Here is a 21771-nt window from a genome sequence, read left to right on the forward strand (position 1 = left end):
TGTCGTTGCTGGCAGTGGTTCAAGGAAGCTGCTTGCAACTGTTATTCGGTGGTCTAGGGTTATCCCACTTGCGGGACTAACCTGGATGCACCATATCCAGTTACTACGCGCCGTCATCCCGTCGCTATATAGGACAAGTCAATAATACAATTACAGGAACGCCACAACATCCGCCGTTTCCAGTGCCAAAATTCCAAGTTAGAACATTCCTGCGTTCGAGCGGTAATGCGTGATTGTACGACAACAATTCGTGTCGAAGGTACAGAGTAAGAACTCATCGCACAGTCGTTTTGGTCCTATATTCAGCACAGACAGACCCTATTTCACAGGGGCATCGAGCGGTTACCATTATTCAATATTAACGCAGCCACTGCAGACTCAACATCTTTTTAATGGCGACACAAGTCTCTGCTCAAGCATCATCATCGCATCGTTCGTTGCTTCTTATTCCGTCCTACACAGTTGAAGATCAGCTAACTCTGGATTGATAGCACGCAAAAGCCGATTCTCATGGGTGAGGAAGCTCGTACCAACATCGCGTTCGTTGCATTCGAAAACAAGCTCGTCCCCTCCACTATATTCTGCTTCACATCCACTTACCCCACATGGTCGTGTAGACGGCATGTCGCCTGTCACTACTTCGTCATCTCTGGCGCCGCTCTACAATCATAGTCACAGTCAGCAACAGTACGCCTACTCCCGCGACGAATCACTTCGGACGCCATCCATACTGACGACAAGCACTAGTGGAAGTGTTAATACAGGGCTCTACCGCGGCAGCTCGCACTATGCTCCTAGCCGGCGGCGGGGGTCTAGCGTCATCTGTGATGACCGTTCATCAGTTGACAGTAATATAAGTTTAACTCTCAACGCAACCAGTGCCACCGGTACCTATGTGTATAACAACGTGTTCTCCAGCGCCACAGCGTCAACAAGTGCCGGAACAATGACGCCGCACCCAAGCAAGCGGCATTTCCAGTCCAAGCTGACGCCGTCGATTACTACGACGACAACGGGTACAACGACATCACGGCGCTCACCATCTATTCTGTCGTCATCGTCATCAACTAATAATACCTCGTTAATGACACTGCCGCCGGGAATTAATCATGTCACAACATCGACCGCAAACAGTATAAATACTAGCACATCGAATTACTATTACGGGGATAACGCGTCGGTAATTACTCTCGCAAGCTCGTCAAAGCGGCGGCGGAAGAGTATTGATACTAATGCTAGTACTCGAGCTTTGGCTCCAGACTCACTGTTTGGCAACAGCAGAGAATCACTGCCTCTCACTGTTGCAACAGACGGCGGTGCGAGCCGCGTTGGACGCAGCGTGAGTGTGCCGGCAAATGGCAGACGTAGCATTAGTGGGTCTAGGCGTACGAGAAGAACGCGAGTGTATGATTCGGGTACAGAAAGTGGCAGTGAGAATGAGATGGAAGTCGCGGGAGCCGACGGTCGCTGTGCGATGCTAGATAGTCACGATGTTGACGAAATGAGGTTCGAAAAGACGAGTGTTGATGGAATCGACCGGGGGCGGTCACCTGCCTGCGCCTCAATGACTTAACAGCATCCTTGATTTTTTATGAGGCTTAAAATACTTTGGATAATGGCGATTTTACTTTGTATTTTTAGTACTTTTATACCTGGTTACAGGTCTTTTGGGCATTGTACATTGATTTAGCTAGTTCCTTCTGTGTCGAATAATATGTAGGCTCAATTACAAAAACTGTGGTCGGAAAGAAGGCTTTCAGCACCGTTTGAACATTTTGTGACTGGGTAAGGGTTGCATTCAGTAAGCGTGCGGAAAAATGAGGTTCACATGTAAACAAATATTATTCACTTTGCGGCAGCAAAGTTGTCAATCCAACAAGGTTAGGGTTGGGATCAGGCACATTCCAAATGACAACCGGGCAAATCGCGCTTAAGAATCGCGTCCGTCGGCAGACACTCCCCCCCAACATCTATTCGACTACCAGTAACCCTGATATTCCATGATACACCATCGCAGCTGAAAGGTACAGCTATTGTTGTATTGGTTGAAGCTATCAACGAGTAAGTATAGACCAACCACCAAACTGCGTTTTCATACTGCCGTGTGGGCACCCGCGGTATTATCACTGCTCATACGTGAGAGTGCGACCACCAAGATTTTTGGATCGGTCGCGGCGAAGATCATTTTGTTCGAGTTCCGAAACGGGAACTCGGAGCTGTGTACACACGCCAAACTCTCTAGACTCCTACGGTATAGGAAGAAGAAACGCGTTAGCTTTGTTGTACTTTTGGCGCTCGTGTGCTTGTGCAGGGTTCTCGAGTATTGGCTGCATCAGTATTCGTCTGCGATCTCGACACATTCGCTATTCTCGAACCTGAAGAATTCCAATCACGGTTCGACTGCGGTAGCAAGACGACGGCGAGAACTTCTTCAGCGATTCATATTATTTGCCAGTGCGGTAATCACCATGGCTTCTCCAGCATCTCCAGCGTCTCTGGCTCCTCCGCCATCCCGAAAACCGGTAGAGACGCTTGAATACACAGAGATTGAGATCAGAAGCATAGTTGACCGCGTACTATATCCGACGGATCTCGAGGACCCCGCAACCGGTACGCCCGTCTTCGTGCTGAACTCGACTGCCCTCCCCGCGCCCCAATCCATCAACTATAATCTCCTTCTTCCTCATCTTCTCACTGTCGTCAGACACGTCGGCGACTACTCGATTATTTTTTTTGCCGGCGGTGGGTCACATCGCCCCTCATGGCCATGGATGATTCAGACATATTCAAAACTTGACAGAGATTTACGAAAAAGCCTCAAACGACTGTATATTGTGCACGAAAACTGGTGGGTCCGGACCATCATGGAGATGGTTGCTGGCGCGGTTAGCGGGAAATTTAGGAACAAAGCAGTGCATGGTAGGATCTTGAATATAGTATGTTCGGATTAGTGTGACTGACGGTTGTAGTTCCGAACTTGACAGCACTCGGGCAGCATCTCGACATCCGCTTCGTTTCCATTCCCTTAGCTGTATATGTGCATGATCGCAAGCTTGAACCGCATATCGAATTTGAGTCACAACAAGGGGTTGTGTTTGGGCGTGATTTGCCAAGCGACGGTGTTATGCCTTACTTCTGGAGAGAATGCATCGACCATTTGGCTGTGGAAGGAATATACACACCAAGCATATTCCGAATTTCACCGAAGCTTGATCATCTGAGTATCTTGCGAGAGGCGTTTGATCGGTGCCAACTAGTCGATTTACATGAGTTCAGTCCGCACGTCATTGCATCTCTGTTGAAGTTATTTCTTCGTCTGCTTCCTACCCCACCGCTTCCATATTCGTTGATAGGCAAATTTCCAGATTTCACTCCAACGGCTGAAAATACCATCATGGTTGCAAACTGGTTGCCTCAGCAAACTATTGTACTATTTTCGCTTCTTGTGCCGCTGTTACGGACGATTGCACTGCATGAACGATCTTCCAAGATGACAATCGCTAATCTCGCAAAGTGCATTACACCAAGTTTAATTAGAATCGCCGTCCCAACTGAAGAGACGGCAATCATGTCGCCAGTCGAGTTTACAACGACAATAGTTCCGGAGGCTTCCAGCGAGATGGTGTATATCTCTGATCCGATAGAGGTTGTGCGCGTGTTAGAGTATAACACAAAGTTGTTTGAGTGCCTGATATACTATTGGACCGAACTGCCATTTATTTCCGGATTAGACGGCAGCAATGGCAGTGGCAAAGACGATGAGGGCACGAACGAGAGCAGTAGCCGAACATCTTCTTCTACTACGCTGAAAACTCTTGGACATTTGCCACCGCCTCTGCCTTTGCGGAAGCCGTCTACTTCGTCACTGTCGAATACTGAATCGACGGCTACGGATTTGACTTCACATAGCGAACTGTCGTTGTCAGCAGCATCGGCGGCGATGTCGTCCGACGGCAGAACGTCGTCAGCGAGTACTTCTCCTTCCTCATCACCTCAACTGTCGGGCACGCAACTTCAGTCCATACCAGAGCCGCCGGCTCATGAACAGATTGGCGTTTCGACATCATCGGCAGGCATATCATTCTCATATTCCACCAAGCAGCAAGCTCAAAAGATAGTTACTTCCTCGTTGCGAAAAGCCGCTCCGTTGGGCCACTCACAATTGCAAAACACGCAGTTAGTATCTTCCCGTCGGGGATCCGCAGCATCTACATTCTCTTATTCGTCGGCCGCATCCTCGTTTTCATCCACAAAATCATCTGCTTCTTCCATTTCATCTACAACATCATCTGGATCCGACAAGCCCTATATACCTTTGCCAGCGACGACTTTTCTCCCGCCCACTGGCACGCCACGGAGTGCATCAATGCCAATCAAAACTGCGAAGGTTTCTGTCGTCGGCGGATTCAGATGCATCAGCGCCGACTCAACGTCGGAGCAGCAGCATGCGCAGGTATTGCGTGCCATCTCACCATATGTGACTTCACAAGCACATCCGATGAAGCTTGAGCAGACATCGAAGATTGCTGCTGCAGGGGCGGGAACTGTGATTGGCAAAGAAAATGCTATGCTCCCGCCTTCGTTGCCGGCGAACATCAAGGTCATTGGGCCGGCATCCTCTGAAGGTAGTGGGGGTCTCAATGGTAGAAAGAAGGGTCGAATTGTCGAAGAATTAACAAGGATTTATGAGGAGCGAAGTCAGAGCGCGGAGTTGTTGTTGCAGATGGGTAAGCGGAGCGTGTCGACGCCGTAGGTGAAAAAGGATGCATGGAGTTGACGTTGGGGGGAATTGACGACGAAGAGGAAAATTATTGATTTATTAGGGTTTCGGGCAGGTTATGGTGTTTGCACTCATATATTGGTATGAATATCTATTGAAGTGGGGCAGCTAGGTTTCGTTGAGTCTTTTTGATTCCCTTGATATCGAGTGGAAACCATTGCGGCGAAAGTATGAGGTAACGTAATAACATAGAAGTATAGACGAAGATTTAGCATGATCATTGTGATGTCGAATATATGAAGCGTTAAATGAATAAGTCATTGTTACTGTTACTTGTGCAATTTTTGTTTACGTTAAAATTGTGGGGAGTGTGTACATAGATTTCTGTATTTGAATGAATAAATAGGCATAATGTCGGATGTTTGCACCTTTAGAATTAATGACCTATCGAACAGAGCCGCAAATGGACTATTTACCACCGTTTTCTACAAGAAAAAATTATAACTGTCTATCTCCCCGATGCTCGCATCGATAAATTAGCAACAATTAATATTGGGCGTCACTATATACATTTTTGTTTCCCAAAACCAACCGACCGATACGCAAAAACTAATAAACAAAATAACAAAGCAATAAACTTTTGTAATCAAGTTAGCGTGTGGTCAAAACTCAGAGCAAGTCGAAATCATCAAGCTCATTGCGGTACTTGAGAATTGTGCGCTTAATCTTGCTGGAATCGACCCACGTGAGGTAATCCTCCATATTTCGCGTGACCAGATATGACGGATCAGTGATTACTTCAGGACCGACACGGACATGGCCTTGTTCAACCAATTTAACCGCGCCACTGATGGTTTCTGACATCTTTAATCGGAACATTACGACCCCAATTCGTCTTCTGCAGAATGCAGATACTGTAATTTTCGACTCGAGATCGGATACTTTTGTCGTCGTAGCTAGAATGCCCATTGCGTAGAGTTTTTCTAGGAGGAGAGTTTCGTGCTTTGTCCGCACCGGATCATTTGCTGGTAGCTGTGACAGTTTGTGGGCGAGCTGTCGAATTTGGCCGCACAATTTGTTATATCTTTTTCTTATTAGTACCACGATGTCACAGACAGAAATTTTCTAGCATACTTATGGTATTCTTCTCGTTTCTGAATGTAGTATCGTCGCATTACATCTGCGTCCCGATGCCCTTGATCTCCTTTCCACTGATCGATGGTTAGTATTGTCTAGCTCAACCAGCTGAGGTCGGACAGTAAAAACTTACCTCAAGAAAGTTGACCTTCCTCAAAAGCTTTTGTTCATGGAATTTCAATTTGCGAACCATCGCAATATTGTTGGACTACAGTTGAACCTGCAGGTAAAATGAATTTGTAGCTCCAAATGTTCTCGGGAGGTGATTTAGAATATTATTTATGAGGCGAAGTGATCCCCGGAACACTGCAGCGATAGACAAAGCCGTGCATTCAAGCCGCCGAATAATTAAGGTTTAGGCACCGAGCGGACTTCGCGGTCCCTCGCTCGCCTCCTGCAATCAACGAGCTACCCAACTTCGTCCGCTTTTTTTGTGATTTCGTACTGTTCGCATTTAGTGGTGTTTCTGCTGTTGTACGCATTTAGGTGATTGTTGTTGCGTTTTATTGTTGAATCTGTGAGGTACTAATACTGCAAGAGTAGGTGACGGCTAATCATTGGACTACGATCGTGCCATAGATATGTTCAATCCATCGCAATTCCAAGGAATGCAGGTTGCGCCTGGCGTTGGTGGTATGCCTCTCATACCTAATAATACAGGAATGGATTTTGGATTGCCTGGAATTCAGGCGTTGCAGGCCCGCATGATGCCTCAAGTTGGCGCGCAGCCCGGCGCTGCAAACATAGGTCCTGGGGGGTCAACTTTGGCCGGCAACAACAAGATATCGTGGGCCATCACAAAGGCCGAGAAGAAGATCTTTGACGATATTTTTGATGCGTGGGATGGTCTTGGTCGCGGTTTTATTTCTGGCGAGACTGCCGTGGAGATCCTCGGTCAGAGTGGATTGCCACGGGATGATCTTGAGAAGATCTGGACTTTGTCAGATCCTGAAGATAGAGGCCGGCTTAACAAATCTGAGTTTTCTGTTGCCATGCATTTGGTAAGTTGATCAATAGAAAATGTGCTTGATAGTGATAACAAGGATATTGATACGGAGTAGGTATATCGACGTCTAAATGGCTATCCAATCCCAACCCACTTACCTCCCGAATTAATTCCCCCCTCGACGCGCAATTTCTCTCAGTCGGTATCGACCTTGAAAGACATGCTTAAGTCAGATGCGGACCAGCGCAGATCGAATATGCTTCTTCCTCAGGCCACTGGTGTTTCATACCTAAAGGCGCGCTCGTTTCGAGAACCGGTCGACGAAACTCCCAAGAAAGACGCCACCGTCTTCAAAAACAATGACGACGAAGCGACGCTTTACGTTTCCAGCGCCCGTCGCCGTAATGGCGGCTCTCGCGGTGCTACTGGATCTCCATCGCCTACTGTGTCGTCAGTGGGTTCCAGCGAAAAGGAGTTGTCAAAAGGCGAGACTTTAGAGTCATTGCGGAAGGCGATTCGAGAAAAGAAGATTTTACTTAACGCAATTGACGCAGAAGATGACTTCGCATTCAATGAAGATCAGTATCTGAATTCAAGAGACCGCGATGAGTCTGATGATCTGATTCGAAAGATCCGTCATATTCAGGAAGATATCGACGACTATGCGTCGTCTGCGCCATCTACTAACGTCAATGCTGAGAAGGCAGCGCTACGGAATCGATTACAGTATCTCACCGACCGGCTACCTGTTCTTGTCGGACGCGCTCGGAGTATTGGAAACAAAATCTCGGACGCCAAATTAGAGCTATTTAGAATTAGAGATGCGAAGGCGCACCCAGGAACCCAGGTAATTGGAACTGGACCTGGAGGGCGTGTCACAGAGGCTGATAAGCGGAAGGCGAGGTCGCTCGCAATTTTGCAGACAAGAATGGCTGCGCTAACAGGTAAACCTGCACCGGCTGATGGTGGCAGTGACGACCAGCATGCATCTGAGGTGCGACTAGCTGAGGAGACGGATAAGATGCGAGCCGCGAGAGAGAAGAATGAGCAGATGATTCGTGATGTCGAGGAGAGTGTTCGTGCAGTCCAGGATTCTTTGGAGGGCCTACTAAAAGAAACTCGACAGGATTTCAAGGTCGAGAGAGAGCGTCAGTTGTTCGAGGAGGGCGTTGGTGCGGAGGACGAAGTTAGAGAGTTGATTTTGGAAATTCAGCGACGGAATGCCCGATCACAGCTGAGGTAAAATATCCCTGCTATTTAAATTTATTCTGCTAGATGTATGCTGACGCTCTGAAAAGAGATTCAACGAGATCGACTTCAAACTACTCTGAGCCTTCTGGCCACCGATCGTCTCAGAATGAGAGTACATTTTCTAACGGATCCCAGGCTCCAGTTTCAGCGTCTCCAGCCCGACTTGCATCGACATCTAGTGGCGCGTCAACTGCATCATCTAAACCGGGATCGGGTTCATTCTATGCTCAGTTCAGAACCCCGGAGGAGCGCGCTGCTTGGATTAAGTCTGAGGCAGAGCGGAGAATGAATGAAAGACTGGCAGCTCTGGGAATTTCACGTCCAGCAAAGAGTGCTAACTCGTCGTCTGCATTTTCTGCACCGACCCCAGTTGTTTTGTCACCCGAGCCGCAATCTGAGGAAGTCTCTCCTCCTGCACCATCATCGCAGCCAAGCTACCAGTCTCCACCAACTCCACCACAACCTGCGCCAAAGCCTGCAGGTACTGAATTGACTTCCAGTTCAATTTTCTCACAGCCTGTGGCCCAATCCCAGACCCACTTTCAGCCACCAGTTCCGGCACCACCATCCTCACGGAACCCCTTCCCAGTGCAAGGCGACTTCTATTACGATTCCTCCAAGCCTACGGCGTCTGGTTACGCAGAGGTTGACTTCAACCGACCCGAATCTCCCCAACGACTGTCAGTGAATGCTCCAGCAGCTGGACCAGTCGTTACGCCGCTATCGCAGACGATTTCTGAGCCCCCAACGCCAGATTTTTACACTGAAGTCCAGATAAAGTCTGGTTCGCCATCTCCTGCCCCACCGCCTCCCGCTATAAGAAGTCGTGGCCCATTGGCTCCTCCGTCAGTTCGTCGAGTGCCCTCCCCAGTACAAGTCACTCAGCCACACGTTCAAGTTTCTATGCCGTCCTTAATTTCAACTTCGAGTACTCCGCCTGCAACTGTCGTACCGAACCAAGCGGCTCTCGATGCCCAGCGACGGTACCAACGTGGCCATGGCGATGATGAAGACGACTGGAGTGTAATTATGTCTGAGTCCGATTCGTCTGACGAGGAAGGTCCGTCGCCTGTGGCTGGTGCAGGTCCCAAGAAGCCGTCTCCAGCTGATTTGGCATCGCTTTTGTTTGGAAGCATGGCCCCACAAACTCAACATGTAGCATCGAACAACCAGTCCTCGGCTGCTACATCGACATCTCGTGGCACTCCGTACGAAACGGCTGCACCGTCTCCTGCTCCTCCTGCGCCGGGAATCCCACCGTTACCTCCAATCCCAGATGGATTCGGAGGAGCTGCTATTCCAGCTCCCCCACCTCCGCCCCCAATATTCGGAGCATCAATGCCTCAAATAACCTCAGCTCCGATTGCACCACCAATTAGTGCCGGGGGAGCTGGTGGAGGGTTAGCGGACCGTAGTTTGTTATTAGAACAAATTTCAGCTGGACGACAGTTGAAGAAGGTGCAGACCATTGATAAGAGCCAGAGCGCTACTGTTGGTCGCGTATTGTAGGTCGTTGTTGGTTAGTCGTGACATTGGTCTTGATCGTCGGAAGAAATAAGATTGTATGATTTATAATCTGTCTCATTATATATTTACAGCTTGTTCGTATTACCGATTTTGTAGTTCTAGAAGCTGCATGCAGCTAAATTGTTATTAGTCGTCATTAGATCGAAGAAAACCATCAGCTATATTAAAAATTTCATTTACGAAGGATTTCTTGGTCGGTATGACAATTGATTTTGATGAAAAATGCTAGATATCACGTGCCAAGGCAATCCGAGAAACACACAATTAATTTCGTAATACATATTTATGTCAAGCTTAGTGTCGAGATTTTCCATCTAGCAAAGTGAGCGTCCGCTGTGGCCTCTTCTATCGCACTTTACTTCTCGTCGCTGACACAACTCGCGGGTGTGCGGTCTTAAAGTTCCTATAGTTAACGCAGCTGTAATTGACGTCAATTCAGGGCCGGCATCACCGGTTTTGGCATGCGAGACCGTGCAACGAAAAGTGGCTTTCTCAGAACAGATTCTGAGAGTTCCTAGGCAATTGGTGATTACTCTGCACAGAAACGATTATCCGAAGACCATCAAAACATCTTTATTGAGGCATTGATTGCGGTGGTTTGGGATATGGAGGCTTCACCCGCTCAAGCCACGCAGCGAAGTTTCAGTTACAGCCAAGGAGAATTGACAGAAGACTTACTTGTAGGCACTACGAGGCTGCTAAAAATCGGATTAAAGTAGCGACAGCTACGGTAGGAGAGCAGAGAAAATGACGTCAGTTTAAGTTCACAGTAGCTTACGACTTGCAGAGTCTACAAGTTATAATGGCCTCGTTCGGCAACTGGGGCATTAATTGATACTTTGATACTTTGATAGCCTTAGATCAGGCAAAAACGCACCGCCGCCGATAAGAAGATTGGTGTACATGTTCCACCTCTATAAAATGCTGTGGTATCATACTCGTTCCACCCAGTAGTGGTCTACAAGGCTGCACCACAGCACCAGATGCCATACCACTCAGTCGCCCCAGTTCCGGCCGTTGATTAAGAAGCGTACTCCGAAGAAGATGGATCCAGATATTTTTTTCGTATTTGATTCAATTTTGCGTCGGAATGAACCAAAGGAATGCGCAAGCTGGACACATTCGCCAGTGGGAGAAGACCGATTCAAATCACGTGAGCTTGTTGATGGTTAGCGATTGAGGTCTTCCAGAGACTACTCCCCTTCGGAAGATCTGGGGACGTAAGGAACGCAAGGAAAGACAAGCCCAAATAAAGCGCACATGGGGTTAGGGATATTACTGCCGACTACTCCATGATGACTCGGGGCTTTGGACATTCTAATATGACTCATGTCGCAGCACTACTCATCAATCAAAAGGCACAATCATACCATTTGCTATGCTAACAGATATTTAGATGCCATACATTTTATTCAATTTTTGTGTTTCATTACTAAGACCAATTAAAAGCATTTATAAACACATACGAATAATATATAATAATAACAAAGAAAGATATTCAGGAAAGTCCCATTCTGTCGCCTGCTTTATATTTATAATCTCCACGACCCATGAGATTAAAGATTGCTGTAATTTCCAATTCATTCATGTCATACTCGTTACATTATATTGGTCACTCAACGATCAACCAATCGCTCGCAATCTCAGTACTGGGCTGCTTACTTGTTCGTAGCGGCCATCTTGTTCAAGGCAGAGCCAGCCTTGAACCACTCAATCTGCTCGTCATTGTAGGTATGAGCGAGCTCAGTCTCCCAGACTTCACCGCCCTTGGGATGGATAACAAGCTTCACATTCTTACCAGGAGAGAGGGACGTGACACCGATGATATCAACATTGTCATCCGGCTTAATCTTATCATAGGCAGATGGGTCAGCGAATGTGAGAGGAAGCATACCCTGCTTCTTCAAGTTGGTCTCGTGGATACGGGCGAAGGATTTGACAATGATAGCGAACCCACCGAGAAATCGCGGCTCAAGGGCGGCATGCTCACGGGAGGAACCCTCACCGAAGTTGTCACCGCCGACTACAACCCACTTCTGGTCATGGTCACGGTAGTAACGAGCAGTATCAGGAACACCAGCATATTCACCAGTGAAGACGTTCTTGACGGTGTTAGCCTTGTCGTTCTCCTCGTTGATGGCGCCAATCATGTAGTTATTGGAAATATTTTCCAAATGGCCACGGTACTTGAGCCATGGGCCGGCCTGTGATATGTGATCGGTAGTGGTCTTGCCCTTGGACTTAATCAAAATAGGGAGATTATAGGCGTCTGAACCATCCCATGGCTTGAATGGCTTCAAGACCTGAAGACGGTCCGAGGTAGGAGCGACAGCGACGCTGACAACGGATCGGTCCTCAGGAGGGGCCTGGTACGTGTCATTGCCGGGATCATATCCAAGCGTGGGGAGACCAGCACCGGTGGGTTCAGCAAGCATGAACTCATTGCCGTCCTGGTCCTTCAAAGTATCAGTCATTGGGTTAAATCGAAGATCACCAGCGATGGCGAAAGCCGTGACGAGATCGGGAGAGGTGACAAAGGCGTGAGTAGCAGGGTTGGAGTCGTTTCGACCTGTGAAGTTTCGATTGTAGGACGACACGATGGTATTCTTCTCGCCCTTCTTGACATCACGGCGATCCCATTGACCAATACAAGGACCGCAAGCGTTGGCCAGTAAAAGACCGCCAAATTCCTCGAAGACCTTCAACTGACCGTCACGGGCAATAGTAGCACGGATCTGCTCGGAACCTGGAGTAACGGTGTAGAGGGACTGTGCCTTGAGACCGTGGTTAAGTGCATCCTGCGCAATGGAGGCAGCGCGGGACATGTCCTCATATGAAGAGTTAGTGCAAGAGCCGATAAGAGCAACCTTGACCTCCGTGGGCCAGCCGTTCTCCACAACAGCTTCCTTCATCTTGGAGATGGGGGTGGCAAGATCGGGAGTGAAGGGACCGTTAACGTGGGGTTCTAGCGTGTTCAAATCGATTTCGATAAGTTGGTCGTACTCTGCGCCCTCATCGGCCTTTAAGAGGTCGGCATACAAATTGGCCTGCTCAGCGACGAAACCACGCTTGGTAGCCTTCAAGTAGTCGGCCATGCGCATGTTGTAGGGAAAGGTAGAGGTAGTGGCACCGATCTCAGCACCCATATTGCAGATGGTAGCCATACCAGTGCAAGAGAGTGAGTCAACACCCTCACCGAAGTACTCGACAATGGCACCAGTACCACCCTTGACTGTAAGAATACCAGCAACCTTGAGAATGATATCTAAGTGATGTTAGCGACAGATGTGAGAATTAATAGTGAGAGGAAAGTACCTTTAGGGGCAGTCCATCCAGAGAGCTTGCCGGTCAACTTGACACCAATAACCTTAGGGGCTTTCAGTTCCCATGGAAGTCCAGCCATTACATCGACGGCGTCAGCACCACCGACACCGATAGCGAGCATACCGAGACCGCCAGCGTTAGGAGTGTGAGAGTCTGTGCCGATCATGAGAGCACCCGGGAAGGCATAGTTCTCGAGGACAATCTGATGAATAATACCCGATCCAGGGCGCCAGAATCCAATGTTATACTTGGCACTAGCTGTGGCCAAGAAGTTATATACCTCGTCGTTGATATCGATGGCGCGGGCTAAATCCTTCTCACCGCCAATCTGCGCCTCAATCAAATGATCGCAGTGGACAGTGGTGGGGGTGGCAACCTGGGGCATACCGGCCGACATGAACTGCAGGATAGCCATCTGGGCAGTTGCGTCCTGGCAAGCGACACGGTCAGGTCGGAGTTTGAGGTAGGAAATACCGCGCTCGATGTCCTGTCCATGGGGGTCGTCGAGATGGCCGTAGAGGATCTTCTCGGCAAAAGTGAAGGGACGCTTTAGTCGGTCACGGACGACGTTTAGGGTCTCGACGTTCTTCTTATAGTTCAAGAAAGAGTACTTGACAGTGTTAGCTGTTACATTTGACAATATATGTTAGGGCACATACGTTTTCCCAGTTGTTTTGGCGAACCTTGTCCTCGACAATGGTAGCGAGTGATCGCGACTGAATATGGATTAGTAGGAACACATAGGAATACTTCTATTGAAATACATACAGAAATCTTGGCGAGCCGAGAGACATTTGCACTCTGGAGACTATCGTTAGCCAATGATCACTTTTCCGACGATTTGGCATCACTTTGAACGTAGAGCAGACGCAATTGAGAAGAAGGCAAATGGAGATAGAGAAATCTTCAAATGTGAACCTCCATGTGGTTGATTTGGATTGCATTCGCGTCCACGCTTGCATTTCAATCCTAATACGAGACCACGTCCAATGGGGAATGCAAGCAAATTAACCTACCGACTTGAGTGCGCCCATTGAGGGCAAACGAGCGTTTAGCAGCATGCTTTGGCGCGACTAAGCGACACAGACGCGCAATGAAAAAGAGAATAAGAAGAGGAGGAGGAAGACAATAAAGAGGTGAAAGCTTCAATGTCGTCGGCAAAATATTACGTCTCGCTCGTGAGGGCGCTGGATCGACGGGTGTTATTTATTCGCGTTTAAGCCGGCTGCTCAAATTGGCCGTGGCACAGGAATCACTTTGACGCTAAACTGTTTCCATACTAGCGTGGATTTTCAGAGGTCTGCAGGTCAAATAAAGCCATTTGCCGTGACACTTGTGCTATTCAGCCCTTTCAGCGTCCAATCAGAGCGCGTTTGAAAATGCACAACCCTGCAGACAAAACCCTTGCCCAGATCCGCCGGCCCTGACCCCTGCCCAACACTCCGCCAGAGCGAATCAGAGCGTGCCCATTGTCAGCCCTCTAGTTCACATTCCGCTTTACGAGAGTATTCTACGATTACACAAAAGCAGTATCTATTTTGTACATACTACAGTAATAATAATTGCAATCATACAGTGTGTTGCTGCGCAACTGAGAGGCGATGTTGTCGTCTTGTCACGTGGTTGTCTTTTGACAAGAGTTAAAAATCTAGACTTGCACCATGGATGCGGCGGTGATTATCATTATCTAATCTCTAAATTAATTAGATAAACTGATCCTGCACCCTCAGTAAACGGACACGCATGAGGTCTGGCCTGAAGAATGCGCGACCCTATGCGATTCAATAAACTGCATGTTGAGCGGTCTATGAAAATGCTGATTGAGTAGATCATGAAGGAAAGTGGGGAAGGTTGCTCGCGCGGGACGGAAGAAATTTGACAAGTTGCCAACGGAAACTCCACTTCCGACGGAATCTCTGGCGGAGCCGCAGCGCTAATTGCAGGTCCTCTACTCGGTGTCTGCTCAGGGACCCCAACTCAACCACCACCCTTTTGCGATTATAACAATAGGTATAGTAATCATCTCATTGTAGCCGTATTGCATTTGCGAGTTTACCCGCTTATTTGTGTGTTAGCAGTGGGCCCAACAATGACGACGTCGAGGCAAGATCTTACCCGGCATCCGACACCCACTCGGATTCACGACCAATCTCGTCGGATGTCCGCTGTATTCGGCCATTATCTGTGACAACCATATGGTTTACAGTTTCGAATTTAGCTAGTAACTATTCCTACTATTTCCACACGTATTAAACATTTAGCTAGTTCATATCGATAATACCAACCACAGTATCCTGCAGCCCAATTTAAAGCTCATATTTGCCTACAGATCTACAGTTTGCTTTCAACACTTCACTCAGCACATTCAGAGCTTTTCGAACCGCAGTCCACTAGACAAATGTGCTCTTCAAGTTTGTTGCTGCGGAGTTTATCATCTATCTGGGAGGCTACTCTAGGCCTCAAATTGAGTTTTGTGAATTTCAATTCGCATTAAATAACTTATTAGTATCGTTCGTGTCCTTTGATTGCATAGTTGCGGTACAGTTATTGCACCTGTTGCAAACAAATGCGGGCCATTTTGCAAAGTGCAGCTTAGTAGTGACTCGCTTCCACGGGTCAACTTCAGTAATTCATCTTCTGAGTCTTAGAATGTAGTATTAGACCAACTCAGCGCTAACTCGCGGCTAGTCGCATCTTCAGTGACTGACTCGGTTTCTGCCTTATCGTGTGATTGACGCCAGGGAACAAAATGCCACTGCTCAACACTTATAGACATTAGGACGACAGTCACCTTCAAACTGACACTCAAGCATTGCTTAAGCATTGCTTAAGTATGGAACACGGAACCGTCTTAATGTGATGTCTGAGTCCGTCCCTACTTCAAATTCTTTTTGCATGCGTGGGATGCCTACTTTAAATACATCGTATTTGTCTACCAATATGCAACCGCCAACTGTCTGCCTCTTGGACATCTATGCTGATTGCATAATATTTGTTATACTTGCCAGCAATAGTATAAGGCGCTCGAACGAAAAAGCGATGACACACGAACAAGGAAGGATGATCGAATGTATGGATGGATATGACCGTATCGGATCGGATCGATCGGATCGGATCGGGAATGCGACCGAAAGGGTTCAGTTCCCAGGGCCAGGGTTCGGCGTTCGCCCCTTTCTTTGTCCCGCCTTGTGTGGGGGCACAACTATCAGGGGTGACCCTATAGATACTTTCTTTCGGAGATGTTTAAGTAGACGCCGACAGCCACACTGAGAACTCTAATTAGTGATTACATAGCAATCTGATTGTTTTTCCCCCCATGGCTAGCATATGTTGTCTGTGTAAAGAATCTAATAAAGTATAAGAATCCTCGCTTCCATTTACACTGGCACTGCAAGTCAGAACAGAATTTTCGAAAACGGCGGAGATAATTTGAAATCTTTTGCAGGATCTTGTGATATCCCCCCGACTCTCGTTTTCTAGAACTCCAAGCCATCTCACTTATTCCCAGTATTTCTCGCCTGCCCCTAACTCCGCTCTCAACTCAGATTCAATCAGAGTCGTCCACTACAATGCGTGTTTTCGTTACTGGCGCGACTGGATTTATCGGCTCGGCGATCGTTCAAGAGCTAATTAGTGCGGGACACGAGGTTCTCGGTCTCGCGCGCTCTGATGCCGCAGCCGAGACGCTCAAAGCCGCGGGAGCTGCGGTGCATCGCGGTTCTCTTAGTGATCTTGACAGCCTGCGGCGTGGAGTAGCGACAGTAGACGGCGTAATTCATGCTGCTTTTATTCACGACTTTGAACAATATGGAGCCGCATGCGAGACCGATCGCCAGGCTCTCGAGACCATAGGCGAAGCAATCGCAGGATCAGACCGTCCCAACCGACCATTTGTCGTCACTTGCACGACGTTTATGCTCCCATTTGGTCGCCTTGCCACAGAGGATAGCCCTGGTGATCCTGGACTGGTTTCGCCCCGTGCGGCATCGGAAAAGGTAGCGATGTCATTCAGTTCGCGTGGAGTACGCGTATCGGTCGTGCGGCTCCCGCCGACCGTCCATGGGGACGGTGATCATGCATTCGTTCCTGCCCTGATCAACATCGCCAGGACCAAAGGCATTTCAGCTTATATAGTGGATGGCGCAAATCGCTGGCCGGCCGTGCATAGACTCGATGCTGCACTCCTCTATCGGCTGGCACTAGAGCGAGCGCCTTCAGGGTCATTTCTTCACGCAGTCGCTGATGAGGGCGTAACAATTCGAGACATCGCAACCGTTATTAGCAAGAGACTGAAAGTGCCCTTGGTCTCTATTTCTCTTGAGGAGGCAGGTGATCACTTTGGATGGATGGCACTGTTTGTTCCACACGACAACCCAACTTCTAGTTCGATAACGCGTGAGCTCTTGGGTTGGGGACCAGTACAGCCGTCACTTCTGTCAGATCTTGATCGGAATGAATATTTTGAGAGCTCGGCCCTGTAACACTCGAATCTTCCGGAGACGCACCAGTAGGTTCCTCGATCTCTTTCTATCCGGGATTTGACAATTTTATGTAAAATATCTCAATAGAGCCAAGATTGTATCTCACGGCATCATTCCTGTTTCGAATTTAATAAAATTGCATGTATTTATTTATCTGCTAACCTATGACACGTTATACGTCTCCACAATGAACTTTCATTTCTAAGTGCAATCGCTGCTCATCACCAAAAATGACGTCGATAATGCTCGATGAAGAAGCGGGATGCGGTAGGAAAACGCAAGACACGAAGTTAGAAAACATTTAGTTTGAAAGGGCAAGTGTGTTCAGCATGGTTATTCAGTAAATAGAGTAAGCAGTGCTCGAAGAGGAAAAGTTAATACGACTCTGCAGGATCCAATTTCAGATATAACGATAAGTACAAGGATCCTTTCCTAGGCTTTTTTCTCAATTCCGCCGGCTAGGCATCTGCATAACCGTGATCTACATGTGAATCTACATTAAGATGCTGGACTTTTTATGCCAATGTACGATGTCTAGTAACTCAAAAATCCGTCCGCCTGCTGGTAATCGCGGCTAACCCGGATTGGCTAGATGATTTAATGCCAGGTCGACACTCCCTCACGGTCGGCTAAAGCAGGCCAACATTCTTGCCTCCGTACCCTGGCTAACATGCTTTTTCGAGGGTTTAGTTCGACGAAGTTGATTGAGAATATGCAAGGAATAAGACAACAGAAAGTATGCATGATTCTCAAGGCAAGCATGTGGCTGTGGGTACGATGTTATCATTGTATAGAACGGATAAATTGCGGTGAAAGTGCCCATACTCAGTATCTCCCGTATAGCCTGGCATAGTACGCATGCATAAATGAAGGAGGGAAGAGAATAGGGGTCCACGAAAAACGAATAACTAAAGATTTCCTGCTTACTAATGCGAATACGAATAAAGTAGCTTTTATTCGTAAGTTATTCGTAAATTTTCACAAGTACGTTATGAAATCGTGATACCTTCGCGATCCGGTCTTCAGGACCTGACTCCTCGTCACTGCCGTCATTAAGCAGGTGAGTCGATTCTGTAAGAGTGCCGAAGACGGTCGGATATGGTAGATGGTAACAAATAAGTCCCGCTGACGATAGAGATATCACAATCGCTGTCAGACATCTTGTTGTAAGATAGGATATCGGATTAATCTCCAGGGATAAAAAAATATTGGTAGAAGACGACGAGTTATTTAGTCACTCATAGATGCGCAGTGACGCGTCATGATTGGTTGAATTCAAGTATGACTAACATCGCTAGCATCTTGACGAAAATAATATTCGTTATTCGTATTCGACGCACCCAATCTTTTTCGTTGCGAATAAACGGAAGTCCTGCGAATACGAATAACGAATACGAATAAGGAAAAAATTTATTTCGTTTACCCCCCAGAAGAGAATGATAAGCCCGGAGTGTGGATTGCTCAAGAAGCGGACAGCTTGCAGGTCATTTATATAACGAGATGATTGTCCCAAGTTGCCTTTTGCGGCTTAGCAATCCCAGAAATACTGACGTCTCTAATTGCACAACTTGACAACCTGATCACCAACGCTGCCACAACTTGTCAGCAGTTAATGTGACAGTTACAAAGATGCTCTTTTTGATGTAATGCTACGTTGGGGCTTTAATGACGCGCGATGACATGCTTGGAGCATGTATTTGTTCACTCAATATATACGTATATCTGTACAACACGTTTTTCTGCGCAATATCCCTATTCCCTAACTCTTCTTCATGTCATATTTAGCTCTTGCCATGCGACCCATCAAAATTCAAATCTTGGTATAGGACCCGTCATTAGATGTTTCACATTCCACCTCGAACCCCTCACATTTCGCAAGTAACATCTAATTTACCATCTTACATCTGTTTCCGTTGACGCACTCCCTGGCTTGACCCAAGTTGCATCTGCATTAGTAGAACCGCGAACAACGTAGACAAAGCCTAATGGTATGTGGCCAGTCTCTTATGTGCCTCAGAGGTTGCATTAGCTTCAGCAGCTTCAACAGCGCAGGTTAAAGTTTGGACAAAAAAGAATCAGCAAATGGGGAATAGTGCGTCAATGATGAGCTAACTCTGTAAGCTATGAAGTTTGCACGATATGAAATGTGAAGTGTGTGATGACCAGACAATTGCGGATGGGAAATGGGCTGCGTCATATAACTTGCTAGTGGTGAAAATGTGTAAGTTGTAAGGAATAACTTTAATAAAAGGAAAAATAATACGTGATCGTTAGATAGCGTAGTGAGAAGGATATACTGTCATGACACTGGACAGGAATAATCAATTCGCATTTGAATGGATATGTCACACTTACTAATCCGAATACGAATAAAAAATTGATTCCTAATAATTCGTATAACACATCAAATTCTAAATTTGAAACTTCCGTATTGCCCATATATATCCCTTAACGACATTATAATCATTGTATTCCGGAGCAGCCTCATCGTCAATACCGTCATTGAGAGATGATAGTCAAGTCAATGAGTAACACCAGGAGTTTGAAAGACACAACAGAGAATTCATTAACCGTCACCCTGCCGTCAGAAAGCATTTCGCAGTCGCTATTAGACATTTGTCTACTTTTTTCTAGAGAACTATATTGGAGAATACCTGCAGGTGAAACTAGCGAGCTGACGAGATCATGAGGATGGAGCTAAATAATTGGCTGGTTTAAAAGTTCGCCATTAGTGTGTGGTGGTTCAACACGGATGCAGTCGTGATAAAAGATACTGAAGATTGCTGGACAAGGTCGAACGTAGCTTCCCTCGGTCACTAGTCACGGATCGGTTCTCGGGATACTTGATGGGATTGATTGCCTTCGAGCTGGTGTTTTTCATGCTAGTCAACAAGCTGCGTAAAAATTGTCGTTAAGTGTTGCTTTTGAAAGCAATTTCCCAAGCACAATTGCAGGGCATGCGCGCAATCTTCCACGCGGTAGACCGTTGTCTCGTACGTCGTCCGCACTGCCATTGAGACCGTGCCAGCATTGAGCGGCTTTCTGCAGATTTGCAAATGAGCAATTGTGTCTGATATTTGTGCTTGACCTCACCGTTCTTTACTGCGAAATTATGGCGCCTCGCATACGAGTTTACAATGGCTCTGGCTTTATCATCCGACTCGATGACCATTCCAATATATAAATTGCTTAAATTGTATGTTGCCGTGAAATGCTACTGGATCCATTATAGTAGTCATAAGCTCGGGGAAGAATAACGATGATTATATGTTTCAACCGACCATTATGTGTTTCACCAATGTGCCGAGTTAGCTTCATGAAGCAAATTCTGTATGGCGTTGGGTTTCGGTACGGTTTATGCAATTGGGTACGAAATCCGTAACTCACGCCAATCATTTACATATACCCCCGGTTACACATACTCTACCAGGTAGTCTCGGTCAAATACCACGCGTCATTTTCCATATTAGTCGCAAAAATTGTTCCAACTCTATGCCTGACATCGCTGCTTGCGATAATTTCCGACATTTGTTGCATAACAAGTAGGTGAGCCAGCCTATGAAGACAACATTGTAGTATACGTTAGTCGGACTTTCTGCACAAGTAAATTTGATCAAACAAACAGCAGGATACATGCCGGTAATATAGGTTGCAAAGTCTTCAAAGGTTTTACTCGATTAGAACAGGGCAGGTATCGGAAACATATCAATCGTGTTGGAGATCGTTGAATTCATGTCCGAAGGGTATTGAAGAAAGCGTTGGAGAGTGGAGGACGATGAAGCGGAGACGGTAGAGCAGTGGAGATTAGATTCAAGTGGAGACCGTTGTAGAAACGGGAAAAGAGGGCTAAGTAACATAAGACGGCCTCCAACTATGGCGTTAGATGATTGCCAGCGTTTGGTTATAGCACGGAAACCATTCGTTGAATCACATGCCCTCACAGTCATAACTGAGTTCAATATTGTTCTGATGCTTTCATTAACTTCTGTTTGAAAATGACTCTTAGAAGTCAGTCAGTCGAGAATCCCAATAACGAGAATCAACTTGAGACTACCGGGGAATATATTGCGTGCGCCAAGTGTTGCCGGCTAGTGTCTAGCATAACCGCTGTCCGATAATAATGTATTTCCCCATCGAATCGGCCGCACGATCGAACCGGCCAGTTCCACCATCGCCAAATACTAAATGAGCCAGCATCAACCACCACGTAGTTGAATTATACTAGCTAGAGCTGAAATATAGCTGTTAACCAGGACATGTCCTTGTAGTATGGCCAAGATTACGACAACCGCCAAGGGGCGGCCCCCCCCCCCCCCCCCCCCCCCCCGGGGGGGGGTGAGAGTCAAAAAAGCAAAACCCAAAGAGAGAGAGTGTTATGTTGGGTG

The 21771-nt window shown here is 47.2% G+C and overlaps 7 protein-coding genes across 7 annotated transcripts; 4 read left to right on the forward strand and 3 right to left on the reverse strand.

The window, feature by feature from the left end:
- Positions 1-57: 57 nt before the first annotated feature.
- Positions 58-1877, forward strand: V1513DRAFT_455076 (uncharacterized protein). Its single transcript, XM_066899457.1, has 2 exons — positions 58-432; positions 492-1877. Exons 1-2 carry the CDS (start codon positions 393-395, stop codon positions 1571-1573), a joined length of 1122 nt encoding a protein of 373 aa, XP_066750400.1. The 5' UTR covers positions 58-392; the 3' UTR covers positions 1574-1877.
- Positions 1878-2236: 359 nt separating this feature from the next.
- V1513DRAFT_332757 (uncharacterized protein) lies at positions 2237-5182 on the forward strand. Its single transcript, XM_066894708.1, has 2 exons — positions 2237-2919; positions 2970-5182. The coding sequence occupies exons 1-2, from the start codon at positions 2469-2471 to the stop codon at positions 4751-4753; spliced, it is 2235 nt and encodes a 744-aa protein (XP_066750401.1). The 5' UTR covers positions 2237-2468; the 3' UTR covers positions 4754-5182.
- On the reverse strand, positions 5127-6149 carry V1513DRAFT_455078 (uncharacterized protein). Its single transcript, XM_066899458.1, has 3 exons — positions 5991-6149; positions 5855-5931; positions 5127-5804 (listed from the first exon to the last, which is right to left on the reverse strand). Exons 1-3 carry the CDS (start codon positions 6048-6050, stop codon positions 5390-5392), a joined length of 552 nt encoding a protein of 183 aa, XP_066750402.1. The 5' UTR covers positions 6051-6149; the 3' UTR covers positions 5127-5389.
- Positions 6118-9836, forward strand: V1513DRAFT_406959 (uncharacterized protein). Its single transcript, XM_066895643.1, has 4 exons — positions 6118-6343; positions 6401-6858; positions 6919-8042; positions 8102-9836. Exons 2-4 carry the CDS (start codon positions 6439-6441, stop codon positions 9561-9563), a joined length of 3006 nt encoding a protein of 1001 aa, XP_066750403.1. The 5' UTR covers positions 6118-6343; positions 6401-6438; the 3' UTR covers positions 9564-9836.
- A 1045-nt stretch (positions 9837-10881) lies between these two features.
- V1513DRAFT_455084 (aconitase family-domain-containing protein) lies at positions 10882-14089 on the reverse strand. Its single transcript, XM_066899459.1, has 5 exons — positions 13922-14089; positions 13674-13706; positions 13565-13621; positions 12897-13515; positions 10882-12846 (listed from the first exon to the last, which is right to left on the reverse strand). Exons 1-5 carry the CDS (start codon positions 13964-13966, stop codon positions 11240-11242), a joined length of 2361 nt encoding a protein of 786 aa, XP_066750404.1. The 5' UTR covers positions 13967-14089; the 3' UTR covers positions 10882-11239.
- Positions 14090-16201: 2112 nt separating this feature from the next.
- Positions 16202-17592, forward strand: V1513DRAFT_455088 (NAD dependent epimerase/dehydratase family protein). Its single transcript, XM_066899460.1, has one exon. The coding sequence runs from the start codon at positions 16475-16477 to the stop codon at positions 17384-17386; it is 912 nt and encodes a 303-aa protein (XP_066750405.1). The 5' UTR covers positions 16202-16474; the 3' UTR covers positions 17387-17592.
- A 2705-nt stretch (positions 17593-20297) lies between these two features.
- On the reverse strand, positions 20298-20582 carry V1513DRAFT_386472 (uncharacterized protein; the record flags this gene model as incomplete). Its single annotated transcript, XM_066895255.1, has 1 exon — positions 20298-20582. A coding segment is annotated over one exon (285 nt), but the record flags the coding sequence as incomplete, so codon positions are not given.
- Positions 20583-21771: the final 1189 nt, after the last annotated feature.

This window comes from Lipomyces chichibuensis, assembly GCF_038497645.1.
Source record: "Lipomyces chichibuensis strain CBS 12929 unplaced genomic scaffold V1513scaffold_90, whole genome shotgun sequence".
NCBI classification, from domain to species: Eukaryota; Fungi; Ascomycota; class Lipomycetes; order Lipomycetales; family Lipomycetaceae; genus Lipomyces; species Lipomyces chichibuensis.

Excerpts from the sequence above, each read along its gene's own strand:
- V1513DRAFT_455076 (XM_066899457.1), top strand. The coding sequence starts at position 393 with ATGGCGACACAAGTCTCTGCTCAAGCATCATCATCGCATC. Across the intron at positions 433-491 it reads TCAAGCATCATCATCGCATC|CACGCAAAAGCCGATTCTCA; the intron begins GTTCGTTGCTTC and ends CTGGATTGATAG.
- V1513DRAFT_332757 (XM_066894708.1), top strand. The coding sequence starts at position 2,469 with ATGGCTTCTCCAGCATCTCCAGCGTCTCTGGCTCCTCCGCCATCCCGA. Across the intron at positions 2,920-2,969 it reads TAGGAACAAAGCAGTGCATG|TTCCGAACTTGACAGCACTC; the intron begins GTAGGATCTTGA and ends TGACGGTTGTAG.
- V1513DRAFT_455078 (XM_066899458.1), bottom strand. The coding sequence starts at position 6,050 with ATGGTTCGCAAATTGAAATTCCATGAACAAAAGCTTTTGAGGAAGGTC. Across the intron at positions 5,932-5,990 it reads GGAAGGTCAACTTTCTTGAG|TGGAAAGGAGATCAAGGGCA; the intron begins GTAAGTTTTTAC and ends ACCATCGATCAG. Across the intron at positions 5,805-5,854 it reads AAACGAGAAGAATACCATAA|ATATAACAAATTGTGCGGCC; the intron begins GTATGCTAGAAA and ends AATAAGAAAAAG.
- V1513DRAFT_455088 (XM_066899460.1), top strand. The coding sequence starts at position 16,475 with ATGCGTGTTTTCGTTACTGGCGCGACTGGATTTATCGGCTCGGCGATC.
- V1513DRAFT_406959 (XM_066895643.1), top strand. The coding sequence starts at position 6,439 with ATGTTCAATCCATCGCAATTCCAAGGAATGCAGGTTGCGCCTGGCGTT. Across the intron at positions 6,859-6,918 it reads TTTCTGTTGCCATGCATTTG|GTATATCGACGTCTAAATGG; the intron begins GTAAGTTGATCA and ends GATACGGAGTAG. Across the intron at positions 8,043-8,101 it reads AATGCCCGATCACAGCTGAG|AGATTCAACGAGATCGACTT; the intron begins GTAAAATATCCC and ends CGCTCTGAAAAG.
- V1513DRAFT_455084 (XM_066899459.1), bottom strand. The coding sequence starts at position 13,966 with ATGCTGCTAAACGCTCGTTTGCCCTCAATGGGCGCACTCAAGTCG. Across the intron at positions 13,622-13,673 it reads CTCGGCTCGCCAAGATTTCT|TCGCGATCACTCGCTACCAT; the intron begins GTATGTATTTCA and ends ATCCATATTCAG. Across the intron at positions 13,516-13,564 it reads GCCAAAACAACTGGGAAAAC|TACTCTTTCTTGAACTATAA; the intron begins GTATGTGCCCTA and ends AACACTGTCAAG.